This window comes from Ctenopharyngodon idella, chromosome 20 (assembly GCF_019924925.1).
Source record: "Ctenopharyngodon idella isolate HZGC_01 chromosome 20, HZGC01, whole genome shotgun sequence".
Taxonomy (NCBI): Eukaryota; Metazoa; Chordata; class Actinopteri; order Cypriniformes; family Xenocyprididae; genus Ctenopharyngodon; species Ctenopharyngodon idella.
In genome coordinates this window covers 4,714,908-4,737,955 of record NC_067239.1, presented here as the reverse complement: position 1 = coordinate 4,737,955, position 23,048 = coordinate 4,714,908, and the positions used below count along the sequence as shown (strand labels likewise).

The 23,048-nt window shown below is 36.0% G+C and overlaps 1 protein-coding gene across 2 annotated transcripts; it reads left to right on the top strand.

Moving 5' to 3' along the window:
- Positions 1–533: 533 nt before the first annotated feature.
- Positions 534–22,378, top strand: LOC127502679 (metalloendopeptidase OMA1, mitochondrial-like). Of its 2 annotated transcripts, XM_051875846.1 has the most exons (9): positions 534–1,308; positions 4,481–4,709; positions 4,958–5,131; positions 6,247–6,354; positions 9,301–9,429; positions 10,945–11,019; positions 11,562–11,651; positions 14,805–14,954; positions 21,451–22,378. In XM_051875846.1, the coding sequence occupies exons 1-9, from the start codon at positions 941–943 to the stop codon at positions 21,712–21,714; spliced, it is 1,587 nt and encodes a 528-aa protein (XP_051731806.1). In that variant the 5' UTR covers positions 534–940; the 3' UTR covers positions 21,715–22,378. The 2 variants fall into 2 exon arrangements, with proteins under 2 accessions (XP_051731806.1, XP_051731807.1); XM_051875847.1 differs by lacking the exon at positions 11,562–11,651.
- The last annotated feature ends 670 nt before the right edge of the window (positions 22,379–23,048 follow it).

The following is a 23,048-nucleotide window of genomic DNA, read 5'->3' as shown; positions in this document are numbered from 1 at the left end:
ATTATAAAGACTGGCAAAAGGTGTCACTTTTTCTGGTTAATTTTACTTTAGTGTTTCATAATATAAACTGGGTAACACTTTACAATAAGGTCCCATTAGTTTAACATTTGTTACAATAATTATGTGGTAACATTAGTTAATAAAACCACAATTGTTCATGTTAGCCAGGTCCATTAAATAATATTAACATACTTTTTAATTTTAATAATGTGTAAGTAATAAATGCTGTAAGTAATTTTCATTGTTAGTTCATGTTAACTAATGTAGTTAAGTAGTGTTAACAGATGAAACCTTATTGTGAAGTGTTAGCATTAATTGCATATGAACACAAACCGTTTTTGCTATTCACACAAGACGTTGTGATTGGACCAGACACAAAAGTGTTACTGAAATATAGAATTCTAAAACGAAACAGGTGGTTATTGCGTATTCTTTACTAAAAACGGGTTAAAAATGACCCCGAAGAATTAATGACAGGAGTAGTGTTAAAATATATTAATTACTGTGACCTGTGAATGACAGGCGGAACCATGGCGAAGTGTTGCTGTTCGCGGGGGAGAGTTTTAACTGTCGCAGTGAAGTATTTGGAGGAGAAGAGTTTCGAGGGCTTGTCAAAACAGATAGGAACAGATACGCGTTTTAAATAATTAATGCGTATGATTAAGCAGTTGTAGCAATAAACGTCTAGCAACGCTGCAAGTTTCAGTGATCTAGTTAAAGTTTTACCGCTCGGTTAACGCACCATGTGGACTTAAATGGACTTCTTTGCTTCTTAGACACTGTCATTGAAACTACTTTTGTGAATTTTAAATACATAACGAGCCCATAAACTGTCTTATTTGACCACTATAATTATTAAGCAAACAAGAGTGAATATGAATGTTCAGTGCTTTTTATAATAATATTGAAGCAGGTTTATATTCGCCTGGTCAAGCTCGACATGTTGTCCACTTTAACGTCAATAAACCGGCTTCGGTTTCACTCAATGATAAGATGTTGTGGACCGAGACACTTTCACTGCCGTCCTTCACTCTTTGCCTCTGCTCGGACTTATCTGATGAGGACAAACTCATCTTTCTATCTGAAACCAAGAGGACCTGTCACTGTTTCTTCATCTCTCTGTCTGAGGTCAAGATTAAGACTCAACACCTGTATAACAGCATTTAGACCTCCAGGTCATCGAGTGCCGGTGATCGTTCAGTCAACTCGTGAGTTTCACACCTCAGGCAGACTGAGAGCTTTACCTGCACCCTTGATATGGCTGGTACTGAAGCCCCTGCAGAAGGTCATGGCCATCATTCTGGGCAGGTGTGTCTCCTCAAATACGTAATATAAACGATGACATAAGAAGGACATAATTGCCTGCTCATTTCCATGAAATTGGTGAATCAGTGAACAGCTCCAGATAGGGATGCACCAATACTTGTTTGTGGCAGGAAGTGATACTCAATGATTATTGTTGTGTTATGATATGATAACTAATAGATGGCCAAAATTATAAATCTGTACTGTTTTTATATTATTATTATTATTATTATTATTTTAAAATGTAGGCCAGTAACTGATATTATGACAATTAGTATTTAAATATTTTTAATCTATAACTTTTTAATAGCTTTTTTTTTTTTTTTTTTTTTTGGCAAATAACTACATCTAAATATATTCTCTGGATAGATATTTTTGCAGATTATTATTTTATTATTATTATTTATGTTGGATTTTATTTGTCATTATGCCCAGTAACTGACAGTAAATCTGTACTATATTATTATTATTATTTTAAAATGTAGCTGATATTATGAACAATAGTATTTAAATATTTTTAATCTATAACTTTTTAAAAGCATTTTTGGCAAATAATTACATCTAAATATATTCTCTGTGGATATATATTTTTGCATTATTATTATTTATGTTGGATTTTATGTTATTATGGCCAGTAACTTATATAGTGGATAAAATTATAAATCTGTACTGTTTTTATATTATTACTATTTTAAAATGTAGGCTGATAACTGATATTATGACAATTAGTATTTCAATATTTTTAATCTATATCTTTTTAATAGCTTTTTTGGCAAATAACTACATCTAAATACACTATATTACCAAAAGTATTGGGACACCCCTCCAAATCATTGAATTCAGGTGTTCCAATCACTTCCATGGCCACAGGTGTATAAAATCAAGCACCTAGGCATGCAGACTGCTTCTACAAACATTTGTGAAAGAATGGGTCGCTCTCAGGAGCTCAGTGAATTCAAGCGTGGTACCGTGATAGGTTGCCACCTGTGCAATAAGTCCATTTGTGAAATTTCCTCACTACTAAATATCCCATGGTTAACTGTTAGTGGTATCATAACAAAGTGGAAGCAATTGGGAACAACAACAACTCAGCCACGAAGTGGTAGGCCACGTAAAATCACAGAGCGGGGTCAGCGCATGCTGAGGCACACAGTGCGCAGAAGTCGCCAACTTTCTGCAGAGACAATAGCTACAGACCTCCAAACTTCGTGTGGCCTTCAGATTAGCTCAAGAACAGTGTGTAGAGATCTTCATGGAATGGGTTTCCATGGCTGAGCAGCTGCATCTAAGCCTTACATCACCAAGTGCAATGCAAAGAGTCGGATGCAGTGGTGTAAAGCACGCCGCTACTGGCAATGGAGACATGTTCTCTGGAGTGACGAATCACGCTTCTCTGTCTGGGAATCCTATGGACGAGTCTGAGTTTGGCGGTTGCCAGGAGAACGGTACTTGCCTGACTGCATTGTGCCAAGTGTAAAGTTTGGTGGAGGGGGATTATGGTGTGGGGTTGTTTTTCAGGGGTTGGGCTTGGCGCCTTAGTTCCAGTGAAAGGAACTCTTAATGCTTCAGAATACCAAGACATTTTGGACAATTTCATGCTCCCAACTTTGTGGGAACAGTTTGGGGATGGCCCCTTCCTGTTCCAACATGACTGTGCACCAGTGCACAAAGCAAGGTCCATAAAGACATGGATGAGTGAGTTTGGTGTGGAGGAACTTGACTGGCCTGCACAGAGTCCTGACCTCAACCCGATAGAACACCTTTGGGATGAATTAGAGCGGAGACTGTGAGCCAGGCCTTCTCGCCAACATCACTGCCTGACCTCACAAATGCGCTTCTAGAAGAATGGTCAAAAATTCCCATAAACACACTCCTAAACCTTGTGGGAAGCCTTCCCAGAAGAGTTGAAGCTGTTATAGCTGCAAAGGGTGGGCCAACTCCATATTAAACCTTACGGATTAAGAATGGGTTGTCATTAAATGTCATGTGCACGTAAAGGCAGGCGTCCCAAAACTTTTGGCAATATAGTGTATATTCTCTGTGGATGTTTTTGCAGATTATTATTTTATTATTATTATTATTATTATTTATGTTGAATTTTATTTGTTATTATGGCCAGTAACTGATACAGTGGCCTAAATTATAAATCTGTACTATGTTATTATTGTTATTATTATTATTATTATTATTATTATTATTATTTTAAAATGTAGGCCGATAACTGATATTATGAACAATAGTATTTAAATATTTTTAATATATAACTTTTTAATGCCATTTTTGGCAAATAACTACATGTAAATATATTCTCTGTGGATAGATGTTTTTGCAGATTATTATTATTATTATTATTATTATTATTATTTATGTTGGATTTTATTTATTTTATTATGACCAGTAACGGAGACAGTGGCTAATATTTTAAATCCATACCATTTTTACCCCTAATTATTGGCTGATGCTGAGATAATTCATATATTTTATCTATATTTTATAAAATATATACGTTTAAACTGTATCACACTAAATCAGCTAGATTTGTAAAGGGAAATTCTTTGCAACTATTTGATGAATTGAAAGTTCAAAAGAACTGCATTTCTCTGAAATATAAATCTTTTGTAACAATGTAAAATTCTTTAACTGAATAAAAGTAGTAATTTTTTTTTTTTGAAATCTTTTGAACATCAAATGTACATTTAAAGTGATAGTTCACCCCAAAATGAAAATTATGTCACCATTTACTCACCCTCATGTTGTTGGTAACCAGACAGTTGACGGTAACCATTGATAGTAGGGAAAAAAAATACTATGGTAGTCGGTGGTTACCGTCAGCTGTCTGGTTACCAACATTCTTCAAAATATCTTCTTTTGCATTCAACAGAAGAAAAAAATCTCCTACAGTTTTGGAGCAACTTGAGAGTGACTAAATGATGACAGAAGTTTCATTTTTGGGTGTACTATCACTTTAAGCCATTTATACTCCAAAACAACTTATAAAAATGCTTTAGCGTTTTAAAGTCCTTATACAGTCTCAATGTATAGTTGTGTTTACTGTGGTTAGTAAATGGGGAGCATATGGCAGGTCATTGACACCAAAGTTCTTGGTTTTCTTTGAGGGAAAGGTAAGATTTATTAAGAACTCTGATTCAGATTTCATGTGTCTCTCGGTCTCTAGGAGCATCAGAAAATGGTGGATGGCCCTGCCGCCCAATAAAAAGCAGCTGTTTCGTGAGTGGACATGGCGTCGACGCTGGCACTTGTTGGGAGCTGGGTCGGGACTGTTGATCTTCATCTCTCTCCTCTTTCTCACCCACCTGGATGAATCTCCAATTACAGGCAGGACCCGACTGCTGTTGTTCAGCAAGGAGGCCTTCATGGAACTGACTCAGTCCACTGCGGAAGCGGTACGCCTAGTCAAGTTAGCACAACTTGTGTAGTCAGTTTACATTTTGAATTTTTGATCAACAATAACACTTCCAGGGCAATATGTAAGTCTTATAATAGTGTATGCAAATGCCTGGAGTTGGTCCAAAAATTTTTGTATTTTATAGTGCTATGGGATATTATGTAAATGAAAGAATTTCACAAATAATTTAATTCCTTTTTATTTCATGGACTCTTGCTCCTCTTTCTCCTTTATTCTGTCTCTCAGTATATGGAGGAGTTTAAGGATTCTCTGATTGCTCCATCGGACTACAGGCACCAGGCGGTGGAGCTCGTGGTTCAGACTCTGGCCCAGAGGAACAAGGACATTGTTGAGATGTCCTCTGTCCCCTGGACTGTCCATGTGGTGGATGGCACTCCCATTAACGCATTTGTTTTGCCAGTGAGTCATATCTGATAACTTAATAACCAAATTGTTTAATAAATAAATCAAACAATTCTATTCAATTTAAAGGGGTCATTGTTTTATTAATCATTTTAATTTTTCCACTTATAACTTTTCCTTCTGCCAATTTTTAGAAGCAGCTCTGACTGCACAGAAAAACGTCCGTCTCAGAGTTTGCACTTTAGATGACCTGCATCTTCATTATCCAACATATTGTACAAATTAAAAAAAAAAAAAAAAAAAATCAGATCTGAATCTGAAATATTGATACTGTATTGTGAGAAAAAGTACTGCACTATATATCAATATACACTAACATTAAATGTTTTTGGTCAGTTTGATTTATTTATTTTTTTAAAGAAATTAATATTATTAATTCAGCAAAGATGCATTATATTGATCAAAAGTGACAGTAAAGAAATTTATTATATGAAGTTTTCCATCTCAAATAAATGCTTTTTATTTATCAAAGAATCCTTAAAAAATATCACGGTTTCCACAAAAATATTAAGCAGCACAATTGTTTTCAACATTGATAATAATAAGAAATGATTCTTGAGCAGAAAATCATATTAGAATGATTTCTGAAGGATCATGTGACACTGAAGACTGGAGTAATGATGCTGAAAATTCAGCTTTGATCACAGGAATAAATTACATTATAAAATATATTAAAATATAAAACAGTATAACTACAGTAAAAACAGTAATATTGTGAAATATTATAACAGTTAAAAAAAATATAATGTTACACAACATTACTGTTTTTACTCTATTGTTGATAACATAAATGCAGCTTCACCGACCCCAAAACAGGAGTGTGTATATATCCATATTTCATTGTATAGCACAGTTATTGTAAAAGATATATAAAAATATACAAAATATAGATCTTTTGTAACCTGATCCACCTGATTTTTGTATTTACTGGTTGTGAAATTACCCAAACAGTTTTGGATATTTTCTCTTAAGAGCTACACTACTGAACGGTTTCTTCGTATAGTTTAGTACTTTAGCAAAGAGAGAATGTTCTTAATCCACTGCAGATCTTGAGACTGGTTACTAGAGGAGAAAATGACTCTGATTTCACAGCTGGAATGATTGTGTTTCAGAATGGAGAGATCTTCGTCTTCACAGGAATGCTGGATGCTGTAGCAGACATTCATCAGCTGGTCTTTGTACTGGGACATGAGATGGCTCACGCTCTGATAGGTCATGCAGTAAGTCCCACCCACACTGTCCGCACTCTGCGCAGAAACACCCGATTGGACATTGTTTTGTTTATTCATTTTAATCCAGTAAGCATTTATGTTAAAAGTAATTAATAGCATAATATTAATATCTGTAAGCAGGGCTTGACATTAACTTTTTTGCTCACCAGCCACTGTGGCTAGTGGTTTTCCAAAGTTACCAAAACATTTTCACTGGCCACAGTTTTGACATCGATACCATGGGAAAAACTGCCATATAGATATTTTTAATATTATCTCATAATTTGGCAGCAGGTATGTTAGGCTGCTGTCACTTTAAGACCTGACGCACGGATCCATTATACTGTTACACATGCGTTTTCTTTCCCAACTGTTTACATTCAGTTAAAACATAACTGACTGCGTTTACATGAATACTCAACAAGACCGGCATTTTGTCATTATTTTGTGTGTATTTGACTGTTTAAGTGCAATAAGCAGTGGGGAAAAAATTCAATTTAGTACTGAGAGGCGGCTTTATGCGCACGCACTTTGGGTGTGAGAACAAAATCTGTGGGAATGAGTAAAATTATGTACAATACACGCAATCCCACGCCAAAATTCAAGCCCTGTAACACCAACAATATTCATCTGGAGCAAATGAAATGAGTGAGTGAGGGGAGGAGGGTTTGTGTGTCGCTGTCGGAGAGATGTGAGAGAGAGAAAGAGCAGCTGGTATCGTGTATCTATTCTGAGGAAAATGAGTATTGGAAGTGTTTCAGATATTTCAGTATTGATGTGTATCGAAAAATCTATATTTTTTGACTACAGTTGAAAAATGTATATATAGTTATATTATATGTAAAATTCAACCCACCAAAGTGTCTAGTAGGAGTGACTGTGTTACACGCCACTGTGGAAATCCACCCGCATTTGGCGGGTTGGCGGGTTTTAATGTCAAGCCATGTCTGTAAGTAATCTCTCACTTAGGGTCATTTTGATTTTTGTTTATTACATTGTTGATTTTTGAGTATTACATGGCCTGTGATATGCACCCATTGTCAGTTGGTTATAGTACCCTCGGACTGCCTCTGGCCTTTATTGTTTGGATCAAATTAAATTTGTACTTCCTTTGTTGTGTCTCTCAGATTTTTTTCTGGAAGTAATACACCCTTCATTAGATTCAAGTGCTCGCTTTATCTCTCTTTTGCGTGTGTCATGTTTTACTTTCATCTCTTCACTTGGTTTAAATTAAGAGAAGTAGGCGTCCTGTCTCAGAGGCGCTAAGCGCTGTTAAGGGTTCGGTTTAAAGAGATATTTTAGTTTCAGAGCTGTTACATCATTGCATGCTTGTGGGTCTGGTTAGGGTGAAGGAGCTTAGCGCTCATATGAGGGCTAACATGATATGGCTGTGAAAAACTAAATTGATTCAGTACATTTTTCGGGTGACGTTAAAAAGTCCCTTTAAAGCCAAGGTCATGTTATTAGGCTCAAGTGTTTCCTTAGTTATTTTTAGTCCGCAACAAGCTGACGCTCTTATGAGACCCTCTGACTGGTTGCAAATGCTACAAACCTGCATGCACACTGCAATCAACAATTATTTTATTCTGGGACCGTAGGTAACAATCTTACAATTGACGTGCATGATTTTTTTGGTAACACTTTAGTATAGGGAACACATATAAACTATTAACTACAACTTTTCCCTCAATAAACTCCTAATTTACTGCTTATTAATAGTTAGCAAGGTAGTTGTTAAGTTTAGGTATTGGGTAGGATTAAGAATGTAGAATAAGGTCATGCAGAATAAGGCATTGATATGTGCTTAATAAGTACTAATAAATAGCCAATATTCTAGTAATATCCATGCTAATAAGCAACTAGTTAAAAGACCCTAAAATAAAGTGTTACCATTTTTTTTCATATTCTCTCTATTCAGCAAAGAATACTTAAAAAAAAATGTATCACTCTTTCCACAAAAAAAGCAGCACAACCATTTTCAACATTGATAATAATAAATGTTTCTTGAGCAGCAAATCAGCATATTAGAATGATTTATGAAAGGATCATGTGACACTGAAGACTGGAGTAATGATACTGAAATGAATTACGTTTTAAAATAGGTTAAACTGAGTTATTTTAAACTGAAATTATATTTTACAATAGAATATTACAGTTTTACTGTATTTTTGATCAAATAAATGCAATCTTGGTGAGCATAAGAGACTTTCATAAACATTAAAAAAAAATCTTACCAACCCCAAACTTATTAATGGTTGTGTAATAGTTGAACACTAAAGGAGATGTTTAGCAAAATGTCCAAGCTGCTCTTTCCAGTTACAGTTACAGTTGAACAGTTGAACAGTTACAGTCAAGTGGCTCCAAAAAGTTCAAAAAAATAACTTCAAAATATCCCATATTTGTGTGAGGACCAAACCGAGATTTAAGTTTGACAGTCATTAAAAATTGTATGTAAAAGAACAGCATAGACATTTAATAAAAATATCATGTTATGTTTAAAAGAATAATAAAAACACACACAAATGGGTTCGAGGGTGAAAATAAAATGAAAATCATACATTTTAATGGAAGTAAGCCATTGTAACAGGTTTAAAAAGGTATACAACTTTATGACCATGAAGATGACATAATTACCTAACAAATCTGCTTTGCGGCATGTACCTGGCCACTCGTGGACATGTGTTTTGGCGTATATCTGTTGCCCCTCTTTCAGTAGAATGTGTATTGTAATTACAATTCAGTGTGATTCATTATGTCTCTCTTTGTTAAATTGCTTGTTTCTTATTCTTTGTTTTTCTACATTGTTCCTAATTGGGCATGCTGTCAGAGAATGGGCTGCTAAGCAATTGTAAAAATGCTTCTTAACACCAAAATACAAACAAATTAGCATAGTAGATAAACGACAAAATCAACAAAGACAGAAATGCCCATAATGAATTTCTTTCTCTTTCTCAGGCAGAGCAGGCCAGTTTGTCTCACGTGGTGGACCTGCTGTCTATCATCCTGCTAACAGCGATCTGGGCCATCTGTCCTCGGGACAGTTTAGCTCTGCTGGGCCAGTGGATTCAGAGCAAACTAGTGCAGGTGACAGCTGACCTGTTTTAACTCTTTTTCTATCGATTCCTAATCTGCCTTCCACATGCTAGGTGGTTCCGGACTTGAACTTGCTGGTCTTGAACCAATGAGATGTTCACAACTAATCAAGACACTTCATTTTCCCAGTCTGTTTGAAATAAAATGATTTTGTTGAAACTGATGGGATGTCAAGTAATTACAATTTTTAATCTAATTAACCGCAAATTAATCGCACATCAAATTTGGCTGAGAAATTACTCCCAAAAGATAATTTAAAGTCATTATTGTGTAAAGCAACAAATAAGACATTACAAAAAGTAGCTTCTTCAAGAAATATTTTATTTGATCCAACATAGAATTTATTACTCTTTTGGACCATGAGGGTGAGTAAATGATGACTGAATTTTCATTTTTGGGTAAACTATACTTTTAATGTTTTTTTTTATTACTATGGAAATATGAAATAATTTTTTAAAGGTGCCCTAGAATTTATTTAAGTTATAAGTTATAAGTTATTGCCCTGCATTATATTCATCATCAGTCAACTGTAGGAAATGTCAGAGGACCTACTTAGGTATGGGGCGGGGCAAGTGCGTTAAATTTGTTGATTTTTGTTAACTCTTATTTTTCTGATAAATGTATGTATAAATATGCTTACCAAGGCTACATTTATTTGATCAAAAATATGGTCAAATGTCAGTTGTGATATATTTTTTTATGATTCTTTAATGAATACAAAGTTCAAAGAGCAGCATTCATTTAAAATATAATTTTTTGTAACATTATAAATGTCTTTACTGTCTCTTTTGATCAATTTAATGTGTCCTTGCTAAATACAAGTATTAATTTCTTTTAAAAAAATCTTACTGACTGATTTTCATTTGTTGAGAATTAAGCTTAAGACATTGATGGGACTGGGTTTAGGTTAGGTTTGTCCATTAACGATGCAAACACTTCTTAAACATTGATTGTAAAATCCCTAAAAGACCCTTTAAACATGAATTATACTCCTCCACTCGAGCTCAAAGAAACCTTCTCAAGTGCTCTCTCACCACCATTATAAAACAATAACAATATCTCAGAGGAGATCTTATTTGGGTTTCTAAGGACTTCAATTTGAGGTTAGTTAAAATTCAGCTACATTTATTTGTCTTCTAAATGGATATTGAATTTGCATTTTCTGAATCACTCTGTGGCTTGAAACAAAGGCCCACTTTCAATTTAATTGTGCTTTAGTTTTTTATGGTGTTTTTCTTCTAAGATACCTTGTACTCTCTTGTTCTCCTTTTTATGTGAGAATTTTCATCCCTTTCTTTCCTTGTTTTTCATCATCTTTGCCCATTACATTTAAAATAAATTACATTTTAATGGTTGGGCTTTTTATCTCCTAGTCATTTTGTTCTCCAAATATGGTTCACTTTATTCTGTCCATCTTCCTCTGTTTACCCAATATAACTCCTGTGTGCGCTGTCAGAATAGCTCATTTAACTGCATATTCTCTGTCATTTTCTCTGTCTGTTGTAGTTCTTATTTGAGCGGCCCTACAGTCGTAAGCTGGAGGCAGAGGCGGACCAGGTTGGCCTGCAGCTGGCTGCCAAGGTACTGCAGATATGATCAGTTTCAGTACACAGTCTTCTTGTCGCAACACCAAGCTTTTGGGTTCAATTCCTAGGGAACGCATATTGATAAAATGTCTACCTAAAATGCACTGTAAGTTCTCTTTCACAGTGTAAGCAGCTTATATCTTTATATCAGGTTTCAGAATTTACACTGCATGCATAAGCAGCACAGTGCTGAGTAGCAAAAGTGCAGCTGCAAGTAGACTTTAAAGGGATAGTTCACCAAAAAATGAAAATTTGCTGATAATTCATTCACCCTCAGGCCATTCCAAGATGTATGTGACTTTTTTCTTCAGTAGAACAGTAAAGAAGATTTTCAGCTTAAACCGTGGTCCTTGGTGATTCATATAATGCAAGTCAATAGCTGCCATCACTTTGAGAGTCAAAAAAAAAAAAAAAAAAACATATACGGGCAAAACAAAATTAATACTTGTGGCTCCTGACGATTCATTATGAAGCGAAATGATCAGTCTGTGCAAGAAAGTGAACATTATTTACAACATTTTTACCTGTAATCCACAGCTTCGGAAAACGGTCTTGAGCGCGTTCATAGCAGTCTGGAGCGTGAGCTTCCTGTCGCAGTATGACGTATGCGCGGGAGCAAACTCACATGTGAGTTGACATAGTGTTTGTTTACAAAAGAGTGGAAAGATGCCCGTGTTGTATTAATTTTGTAAAGATATATATTAATTTTGTTTTGCCTGTATGTTTTTTTTACTCTCAAAGTGACTTGCATTATATAAATCACCAAAGACCAGGGTTTCAGCTAAAAATCTTTACATTTCTACTGAAGAAAAAAAGTCACCTACATCTTAGATGGCTTGAGGGTGAGTAAATTAACAGCAAACAAACTATCCCTTTAAGCCTATTTTTTGCACCTCGTAACTGAATTATTAATCTGTTTTACCATTGTTTGGGAAAAAAAAGGTCTGTCAGGCTTAGTGAAAATTCCATGAATTGACACAGACTGCACTTTCTGTTCAGTAAATCAAGATGATTCAAGTAGTTAGTATTCATACCTCAGTGTTATTTTAGTATTCTTCATATACTTTTATAGAATATTTATTAATATTTTGAATTAGCTTTGTTCAGTTTTCAATTTTTGTTTAATTTAAATTTGTTTAATTTTTGTTTTTCTATATATCTTGAATTTTTATGTCAGTTTTAGTAACTTCAGTACTCCAACTTAAATGTATGTATTTCAGTTAGTTGCCAAGGCAAAATTTCTTATTTTCGTGTAAGTTTTTTAAGTTTAGGTTTCCATCTAATTATTTTATTTTAATTAATTAATTTATTTATTTTTTTATAGTTTGTTTTTAATTACCAACACTGTCATAGCTATGCTTTGGGATTGTTTTGTTTCATGTAGATCATGTAAATTAGTTAGCATTTGAAGCATTTAAATAAATGTGAGGGGGGGGCCCTTACGTAAATTAGATTGCATGATGATCAAGTTTGTTGCAGTTAAATCTGATTAATTTAAAGGGCTAGTTCACCCAAAAATGAAAATTCTGTCATTAATTACTCACCCTCATGTCGTTCCACACCCATAAGACCTTCGTTCATCTTCAGAACACAAATTAAGATATTTTTTGATAAAGTCCAATGACTCAGTGAGGCCTGCATTGCCAGCAAGATAATTAACACTTTCAAATGCCCAGAAAGCTACTAAAGACATATTTAAAACAGTTCATGTGACTATAGTGGTTCAACTTTAATGTTATGAAGCGACAAGAATACTTTTTGTGCGCCAACAAACAAAATAACGACTTTATTCAACAATATCTAGTGATGGGCGATTTCAAAACACTGCTTCATGAAGCTTCAAAGCTTTACGAATCTTTTGTTTCAAATCAGTGGTTCGGAGCGTGTATCAAACTGCCAAAGTCTGAACCACTGATTTGAAACAAAAGATTCGTAAAGCTTCAAAGCTTCATGAAGCAGTGTTTCGAAATTGCCTATCACTAGATATTGTTGAATAAAGTCGTTATTTTGTTTTTTTGGCGCACAAAAAGTATTCTTGTTGCTTCATAACATTAAAGTTCAACCACTGTAGTCACATGAACTGTTTTAAATATGTTTTAGTATCTTTCAGGGCATTGAAAGTATTAATTTTATTGCTGTCAATGCAGGCCTCACTGAGCCATCAGATTTTATCAAAAATATCTTAATTTGTCTTCTGAAGATGAACAAAGGTCTTACGGGTGTGAAACGACATGAGGGTGAGTAATTAATGACAGAATTTTCATTTTTGGGTGAATTAACCCTTTAAAAATGGTTGTGTGTGGTGTGAAACAGGCCTAAGCCGCACTGGCACCTGACACATGTAAAAATGTTAATGTGATAAATGATTCATAAGTTTTTTTTTATTACTTATAAAGGTTTTTTTCTTAGGCCCTGTTTTCACCTGGTATTAAGAAGCATTTTGGTCGATCGGATCACAAGCGGACGGCGCTAAATACAGGTGTAAACGGGGTCTACAACGAATTGAGCTTGACCACTTTCGAACACTTCCAGAGGTGGTCAAAAACACATTTGACTATTGCTTTCGTAATGTAAATGTTCATGTGGTTGAATGTGTTCAAACAACCACAAAAGACTGCCTATTCTCCGCCTACTGACCTAATGCATAAACATTATGGGAAGCACGCTAGCCAGACAGGATTTAAACTTTGTCAGCTGAAGACCCAAGTTTGGATTGATGATGAAAAATGTACCAAGCACAATGTTCTCTCACCATTCCTGATTTCTAACACACACTCACAGCATTCGGCCGGTCTTGCTGCTGTCAGAGCAGAAACGAAAGCTGATGCTCTCTGTATGTTTTTCCGGTCACGTTCATATGTAAATTGCGTGAGCTTATTTCGTCCATTAGATCGTAGGATCTGAAAAAGTCCATAGATTTACCTGCCCGTAGACCCTCCCCTTGAAGAAATCAGGACAGAAGTGGTTGAAAGTGGACAAAAGAGACGGATTAAAACACCAAGTGTAAACAGGTATGTGCCTCGTCTACTTGTGATCCGATCGACCAAAACACATCTTAATACCAGGTGTACACAGGGCATTATATACAGTATTACATGCTTGACTTAAATTGCTAATAAAGTCACTTTTGAAGACATACTTTGGAATTAAACATTTCACCTCTACATCACTCTGAATAAAAGCTGTGTTACTAATAATGTATAATGATGATTAAAAAACTTGATAAATTAAAACCTTGAGACACAATTCAGTAGTAGGGAACCTGCTTTATATCAGGCATTAATAGACACAGTATCCTAAATGACCTCTAGATGGCACTGTTTCTTTACAAACTGCTTCCTGAAAGCATTTCTCTGCATGTGGCAGCGGTCTGATTCACGGTGTAGTGCTCTTCCTGTCAGCATGTCTCCTGATCCCATGCTTGGCATCATTATGGAGAAACAGTCAATTCCCTTCTATCTCTTATAGTAGTAATAACGGGCCGCCTGCTGCTCGTAAACGGGCCCAGATCCGGCCTGCCACAGCCGGCTCGGTGAAGGACATTGGCACGTTGCTGCGGTAACGATGCGTGGCTGGCTCGACTAGTCATGATTCATGCTGTCCGTGAGCCAGCCTGCTCTCGGCTTTCGCTCCAGCTAATGACGTTGTCCAGAGCTCCGAGCGCCCGTCGGGTTGTGTGTCATCTCCCTGTTTGCTTCCCTTGATGATGGCGGGGCTTTAACATGCCAGAAAAGCATCTCTTTATGTGTATTTATTGAGATATGTGTGCTTTTCTGACAGGCTTGTGCTGATGTGAGGGCGGGCACAGTTTTTTGGCAGCAGATGGAGATCAATGATCAGTTGACTGGCCAACCCACCGTCCCCGAATGGCTGTCCACACACCCTTCTCACCAAAACCGTGTCAGACAGTTGGACCGCCTCGTTCCTGAGGTAATGCACACAAAAGCAAATACATGCATCATTAGACATTATTAGACATGAGTGAAACGTGCATTTTTTTTTTTACGTGGGCTCTTCTCTTTTATTGAAATCCTCTGACATTTTTCTTTGAAACCTCTTGTTTTAGACTTCTAATTCATTCAACATTTTGTTTTTCTCTATCCTCTACGCTTTTGCGTTCGTCAGTTCTCACCTAATAATTTTCATTTTTGTGTGAACTATTCCTTTGAGTGTTTGGTATGTATGACAGCAGCACTTGAGCTGCATGAACTCCTCAAATTTGTGTAAAACCTGATGATCATGTTCTCCATCCTTATTTGAGATGATCCAAAGAGCATCTTCAGCTTTAATGGAAGCAAGGAAATTGACTTTTACATTTGTAAAACTTGACTGTTTAGTATAGCAACGGCAATCTCTAAGAAAACAACAGAGGTTATTGTTTAGTTATGTGATTTGACTGGTGTTTTCAGTACTACTAACGCACAAGTGGAGAGCTGTTTTCTGTATTTAACTTGAGGAATATGTCCTGGGTACGGTGTTCTCTTGATTTAAAGAAACACGCACCGTAGGGCTCGCAGACGCGTCTGAAATCCAGACTCCACCAAAGCTAACGAGACGTCTGGAGACCCCTCTGCTCTGGAGCAAACTCCACCTTCTACACACATTTCCACATTCATTGTGGAAATGAACAGATAACTACTCTTCTGCTGGAGGGGAAAACCAAACACAAAGGCCATGAAAAGGCCTGGAGGATCCATGGATCGCAGGGACGTCAGAAAACTCAACATTCATATGGTTGAATCTTTAGATCAATACCAGCAGCCATAGAAGAGAGCCTTCATAAGTGATTGAGGCTAAATAATTCATGTGAGCTGTTATGTGGTACATCAAAATATATAATGCAATGCATGACAGTGATTTGTTGGAGCGTGAATTGAACTCCATCAAGATCTTATGCTTGATTCTGAACAACTGCAATTTCCTCTCATAAAAAAATGGCATCTTTCATGGCGGCAGTCAAATAATCATAATGTGAAAACTGGATTGAGAGAGAAAAAATGTCCATCCATCCATCTGTCAATCCTTCCTTCCTTGATAATCATTTTATAATTTAAGGTTTCCTAAAGGAAATACACTTGGGGTGAAAGCACAACGTGATCCTGCTTTTGTTGCTGCACTGCAGTTGCAGGCCTTAGGTTTCCTTCATTTTTGTTTGATTGCTTGGTCCAAATCCATGATAAATTCTACTCCCTTGCCTAAAGTGTGTTTTTCATAATGTATTTTTTGGCTTTGACATCCATTTGTGTCAGTACCACCGTAATACTAGCGCTCCTGTAGCTAGGTAACTCAGTTTTTGTTCCTTTGGTTTTACTACTAGAACTTAACTTGCACAGATTGACGCTTGAATGCCTTTCATTTTTCATCTTAAAAACGTGTAGCCGAACAGTTAACCAAAACCAAAGATGGAAAAAAGTTAACAAAACAACTTTTAATAACTGTGTTCCATTTGAATATATTTTAAAATGTCATTTATTTCTATGATGTTTCAGCATCCAGTCTTCAGTGTCACATGATCCTTTAGAAATCATTCTAATATGCTGATTTGATGCTTTAGAAGCATTTCTTGTTTTTATCAATGTTGAAAACAGTTTTGATGCTAAATAGAACAGCATTCATTGGAAACAATATAAACAAATTTACAGTCACTTTTGATTAATTTAAAGCATTTTTGCAGAATAAAAGCATTAATTTCTTGAAGAAAAATCTTACTGACCCCAAACTTTTGAACTATGTATTATTATTGCTAAAATGTTTATATTGCATATGTGTATATATATATATATATATATATATATATATATACATACACTACCGGTCAAAAGTTTGGAAACATTACTATTTTTAATGTTTTTGAACGAAGTCTCTTATGCTCATTAAGGCTGCATTTATTTCATAATAAATACAGAAAAAACAATAATATTGTGAAATATTATTACAATTTAAAATTATGGTTTTCTATTTTAATATACTTTAAATTATAATTTATTTCTGTGATGCAAAGCTGAATTGTCAGCATCATTACTCCAGTCTTCAGTGTCACGTGATCCTTCAGAAATCATTCTAATATGCTGATTTATTATCAATGCTGGAAACAGTTATGCTGCTTAATATTATTTTATAACCTGTGATACTTTTTCAGGATTCTTTGATAAATAAAAAGTAAAAAAAAAAAAAAAAAAAAAATCAGCATTTATTTAAAATAGAAATCTTCAGTGAATATACACTACCGTTCAAAAGTTTGGGGTCAGTAATTTTTTTTCTTTCTTTTTTTTTTTGAAAGAAATTAATACTTTTATTCAGCATGGATGTGTTAAATTGATAAAAAAAAAAAAAATAATAGTAAAGATTTATATTGTTAGAAAAGATTTATATTTTAAATAAATGATGTTCTTTTTAACCTTTTATTCATCAATGAATCCTGAAAAAATATCACTGGTTATAAAAACAATATTAAGCAGCATAACTGTTTCCAACATTGATAATAAATCAGCATATTAGAATGATTTCTGAAGGATCATGTGACATTGAAGACTGGAGTAATGATGCCGAAAATTCAGCTTTGCATCACAGAAATAAATTATATTTTAAAGTATATTAAAATAGAAAACCATAATTTTAAATTGTAATAATATTTCACAATATTATTGTTTTTTCTGTATTTATTATGAAATAAATGCAGCCTAAATGAGCATAAGAGACTTTGTAATATTTGCAGTTTGCAATATGTTACTTGCAAAACAATTCCCTCAGAATTCACAGCTACAGAGAAAGCCATATGGTGTAGTTAAGTGCTATTAAGATTTGTATGGCTTAATATAATGTAAATTATGTCTCTTACTGAAATATGTAGTAGAAAACCCATAAAAGATTTACATTATTTAAAAAAATCCATGTCATCGACGTAGAATGCACTGTGCACCTCAACAAAATGGCGCCCTCCATTGTCCAAAATAAGTCATGGATTTTTAAAATAACGTAAATCTTTCATGGGTTTTCTACCTTGTTTTACAGTAAGAGACATCATTTACATTATATTAAGCCATGCAAGTCTTAATACCAGGGGTTCCCTTTAAAGCATCTACCAGCAGGGGCTAAATGGATGATGCTAACCAGCCAACCCTTGACCACATGCTTTAAACAAAGAGCTCAGGTTAACATACTGTTTATAGAGTAAACTATAGACTGTAGAGCAGCATGAAGAGTCATCTACAGGAGCGTGTTCTCTTCCCGTCACACACCAGCGGCTCCACAAATGACTTTCTAATATACGACGCAAAGCTGCAGTGGAAGGGTGCGTGTGAATTTTAGTGGCATGCAGGGGCCTTACTTAACCTTGAGCTTCAACTCTTAACAGTCCTGCCTGAATCCTCACACACTCCAAACACAGAAGGAACAGATGGCCAGGACACTAATTGTCCATCAACTGTAATGCGTGTGTTTTTCTGTTGTTGAGTGGAAGCTATTACTCCTTCGGGAAGTTACTTTAAAACACCCTCCATCTCTCTCCATTCTCACCCTCTTTAACCTGAGCCAATGGAGAGTTGTCCTTAGTGTTCTGGCTAATGAGAATTACCATAGTGAAGAGTGTGTGTGTGTGTGTGTGTGTGTGTGTGTGTGTGTGTGTGTGTTTGTATGTCTTCTAGTGCCTGTTACAAGTAAATTTTGAAGATGTCGCCTTAATTTAAGATTGACTGTTTGAGAGTAGCTTGTCTGACTTGTCAATGAAGTTCAGATTTCCATAGGCAGGTTGACGTGTATGATTTTGCTGTGTTTTATGCTGGGAGAAGACCTGCTTAAAGACTTTCACATGAGTGTGAAAAAGGTTAAAAGATGACATAGACTCAAATTTAGATTTTTGTTAAATTGGATTTGTATTTAAGGCACAATATGTACGATTTTAAAATGATTCAACACTCATTGCACGACGTCATCAAGCTCCGCCATTGTTTTGAATAAGCGACCTCTAGTGGCGAAAATTACATATTGTGCCTTAAATTCATTAAAAAAATAGTGTGTGTGTATATATATATCACATTAACCATTTGACAGGCCTAATATATATATATATATATATATACACACACACACACAGTGTGTTATGCATTTTATATATGCCTTAATTTTATATTAAATAATGTAATATATATTACATATATATGTAATAAATATATTATTTTAATATATTTATCATACATATTTAATATACATTTGCAAATTTATATCTAATTTATTCAACCTGGTTTATTCCTTTACTGGCATTGCTTTTGAAGCTAAATTACTTTATGAACAATGAAAGAAACAGTAAAAAAAAAAAAAAAAAAGTATTCTGAAATTTGTTTAGTGACTGTTTTGAGCATCAAGATGTATAGCATTACCAGAAATCTTTTTCTTCTTTGTTTTTAATCCATAAAAAAGTCAGTACTTGTTACTTTTGAAGAAGGCATCTGCTTTTTAAGGTGTTCTGTGTCACTTTGGTCATAAGTATGCAACTGATTTGTCCCTCTTGGGTAATTGTTCTCAATAAGCTTTATTCTAGCCACTCTTTCATGAAGTGTCATTTGTTTTGTAGAGTTTCCCTAATGGCCTGATTCTCAAACACCGCAGTGTTGCTTAAAACTGCCTGTCTTCCTGGATTGAGTGTGTGTTTAGTCTGATATGTTCTCCCCAGGGCGGACGGTTCAGAATAATAATTTAACTTGAAAATTCTTTACGTTAAGTGTTCTTTGTGCTTGTGCTGGTTGTTCATGTTTCAAGAGTCATTATCGATCTAGTGTTATGAGAGCTGTTTCTCCATGACCCCTGATGGAGGTCAAAGGTTATAGTTCAGGGGTCACAGACAGAATGCTGTAGGGGCTTTGTTTTTGACAAATCAGTCTTTGTAAACGTGTATGGATGTCTTTAATGTAGGAGATCCTTGTCAATGTTCATCCATCCATCCAGCTACTTCAAACCATCCATCCTGATTTTGTATCACTATTTCCATCATTTCATCAGTACATTTCTTTTAATAACTATTCCAATCCATCCAAATGTGATGTCACAATTTCAATGCATCCATCCATCCATCCATTTTTTCGAATAAATATTCCAGTCAATCCTTGTAGATTTCATATCAACATTTCCATCCATACATTTTTTTCGAATAACTTTTCCAATCAGTAAATCAATTTTTTTGAATAACTATTCCAATCAATCCATCTGGATTTCATATCACTATTTCCATCCATCCATCCATCCATTTCCATCTCTCCATCCATCATATCATTATTTCCATTCATCCATCCATTTCCATCTAATCATCCATCCATCATATCACTATTTCCATCCATCCATCATCCTTCCATCCATTTTTTCGAATAACTGTTCCAATTAATCCATCTAGATTTCATACCACTATTTCCATCCAACCATCATATCACTATTTCCATCCATCATCCATCCATCCATTTCCATCTCTCCATCCATCATATTGCTATTTCCATCCACCCACCCATCCATCCATCCATCCATCCATCTTATCACTATTTCCATCCATCCACCCATCCATCATCCTATCACTATTTCCATCTATCCATCAATCCATCCATCCATCCATCCATCCTATCACTATTTCCACCCACCCATCCATCCATCCATCACTATTTCCATCCATCCATCCATCCATCCATCCATCCATCCATCACTATTTCCACCCATCCATCCATCATACCACTATTTCCATCCATCATCCATCCATCCATTTCCATCTCTCCATCCATCATATCACTATTTCCATCCACCCATCCATCCATCATCCATCCTATCACTATTTCCACCCACCCATCCATCCATCCAATCACTATTTCCACATATCTATCCATCCTATCACTATTTCCACCCATCCATCCTATCACTATTTCCATCCATTTATCCATCCATCCATCCTATCACTATTTCCATCCATCTATCCATCCATCCATCCATCCTTCCATCCTATCACTATTTCCTTCCATCTATCCATCCTGTCACTATTTCTAGCCATCCATCCTATCACTATTTCCATCCATCTATCCCTCCATCCTTCCGTCCATCCACCTATCCATCTATCCATCCTATCACTATTTCCATCCATCCATCCTATCACTATTTCCATCCATCCATCCTATCACTATTTCCACCCATCCATCCATCCATCCATCCATCCTATCACTATTTCCATCCATCCATCCATCACTATTTCCACCCATCCACCCATCCTATCACTATTTCCACCCATACATCCATCCATCCATCCATCCATCCATCCTATCACTATTTCCATCCATCCATCCATCACTATTTCCACCCATACATCCATCCATCCATGGTGGAGATGAAGAGATTTTAGGTTTGTAGGTCAACGTTCAAATCCAACTGCATTAATCTGTCATTCTCTGTGTTGTTATAGGCTCTGGAGCTCCGTGCACGCTGTGACTGTCCCGCCCTTCCTGAAGTTGACCCCCGTGTTGTTTTCTACAAGAGCGTTCAATTGCTTCTCGACAAAATTGAAAAACAAGAGATGATGGAAAAAAAGGAAAAGAATGAGAAGGAGAGAGCTGGAGTCATGTTGCCACGCCCTCAAACCCCTCCGGTCCTGGCTCAGGGGTCTCCGCCTCAGCTGGGGGGAGTGCTGGTCACATCCGCTCTGCCACAAACTCTGCTTAGTAAATGAGACTTGATGAAATGTGACTGACAGGGACAAATTCAAGCTTTCCTTTTCACTTCTTTTTTTTGTAGTCCAGTAGCTCTGAACAAGGCCCGAGAGGATCGTCAGATAGGACCGGACAGTTTTTATTTTTGGATCCATTACATTAGTTGTCACTTTAATACACATTTGATACGTCAACTGCTGTGATATCAGTCTGTGAGATGAGTTGGAATGGGCGTAAGTACATTATTTGTGTGTGATGCTTGAGTTTAGGCTCTTAATTCAAGTATCCACAGCAGTGCGTTCATGTTAATAATGGAGCAATAGTAAATGGGCTTTTAATTGGTTTTAATGATGTTATTAGCATAAGACCCCTGTGATGTTGAATGCATTATGGTGTACAGTACATTATTTATCAAACATCTGCCTCTGTTTTAATGTCTCCTATAGGTTCTAGGCTGTGATATAACTGCTGTATAGCAGTTAATGTCACTGATTTTGAAGCTGCATGGAACTGTGGACACAATTCATTATTTAGAGGATTTGTCAATGGACAGCTGATGCCAAATAAAGCATCAACGCTTGTGTTCTTGGCAAGTGTTGACTTTATGCACTCTTTATGAAATGCACTCTTTATGAAGGCTATGAATGTAAAAAAATTACACTCAATAAAAGTGAATTTCACTTAGCAATGGTAAATTTTTCAGCACCTTACAAAGTGATATTTGGTTTAATAATTATACATTGCGGGGGCGTCCTGTGACCCAGCGTGAGATGGCTGCCTGAGTTCTTTGCTCCGCTCAAACTTTCAAATAATTTAAATCTCTCTCCTCCGATTTCTCATTTTATTTCGTTGAGCGGACTTAGAACCATGTCAGACACACCTTCTGATAAAGATTTTCCTATTTTTGGCTCGACGCGCTCACAGAAGGCTAAAGAAAAAGATAAGAAGAAGCCTACTCACCAAGCGTCTTCGGCTGATGCTAACATTAACACAGCCGAATCTCATCTGGATATGTTGCTGATTTTATCAGAAATAAAGGCCAACGGATCACGCCTCGATGGAATTACTAGCCGTCTGGAGGGGATAGCCAATTCTGTCTTGCCTTCAGAATTCATTCGCTGCCCTCACCGAGAGAGTTACGGGCGCTGAAACTCGCTTGGATGAAGCCGAACAGAGGATTTCATCTGTCGAAAATTCAGCAGCAACTACTGAAAGGCAACTGGCCAGCTTGAAGGTGATGGTGGATCAGCTGCAGACAAAGATAGACGATCTTAAAAACAGAGGCCGTCGCAAGAATCTGAAAATAGTGAGTCTGCCAGAGAAAGCTGAGGGCTCCGGCCCACTCTCAGCGTTC

Excerpts from the sequence above, each read along its gene's own strand:
- LOC127502679 (XM_051875846.1), top strand. The coding sequence starts at position 941 with ATGTTGTCCACTTTAACGTCAATAAACCGGCTTCGGTTTCACTCAATG. Across the intron at positions 4,710-4,957 it reads CTCAGTCCACTGCGGAAGCG|TATATGGAGGAGTTTAAGGA; the intron begins GTACGCCTAGTC and ends TCTGTCTCTCAG. Across the intron at positions 9,430-10,944 it reads TTCAGAGCAAACTAGTGCAG|TTCTTATTTGAGCGGCCCTA; the intron begins GTGACAGCTGAC and ends TGTCTGTTGTAG.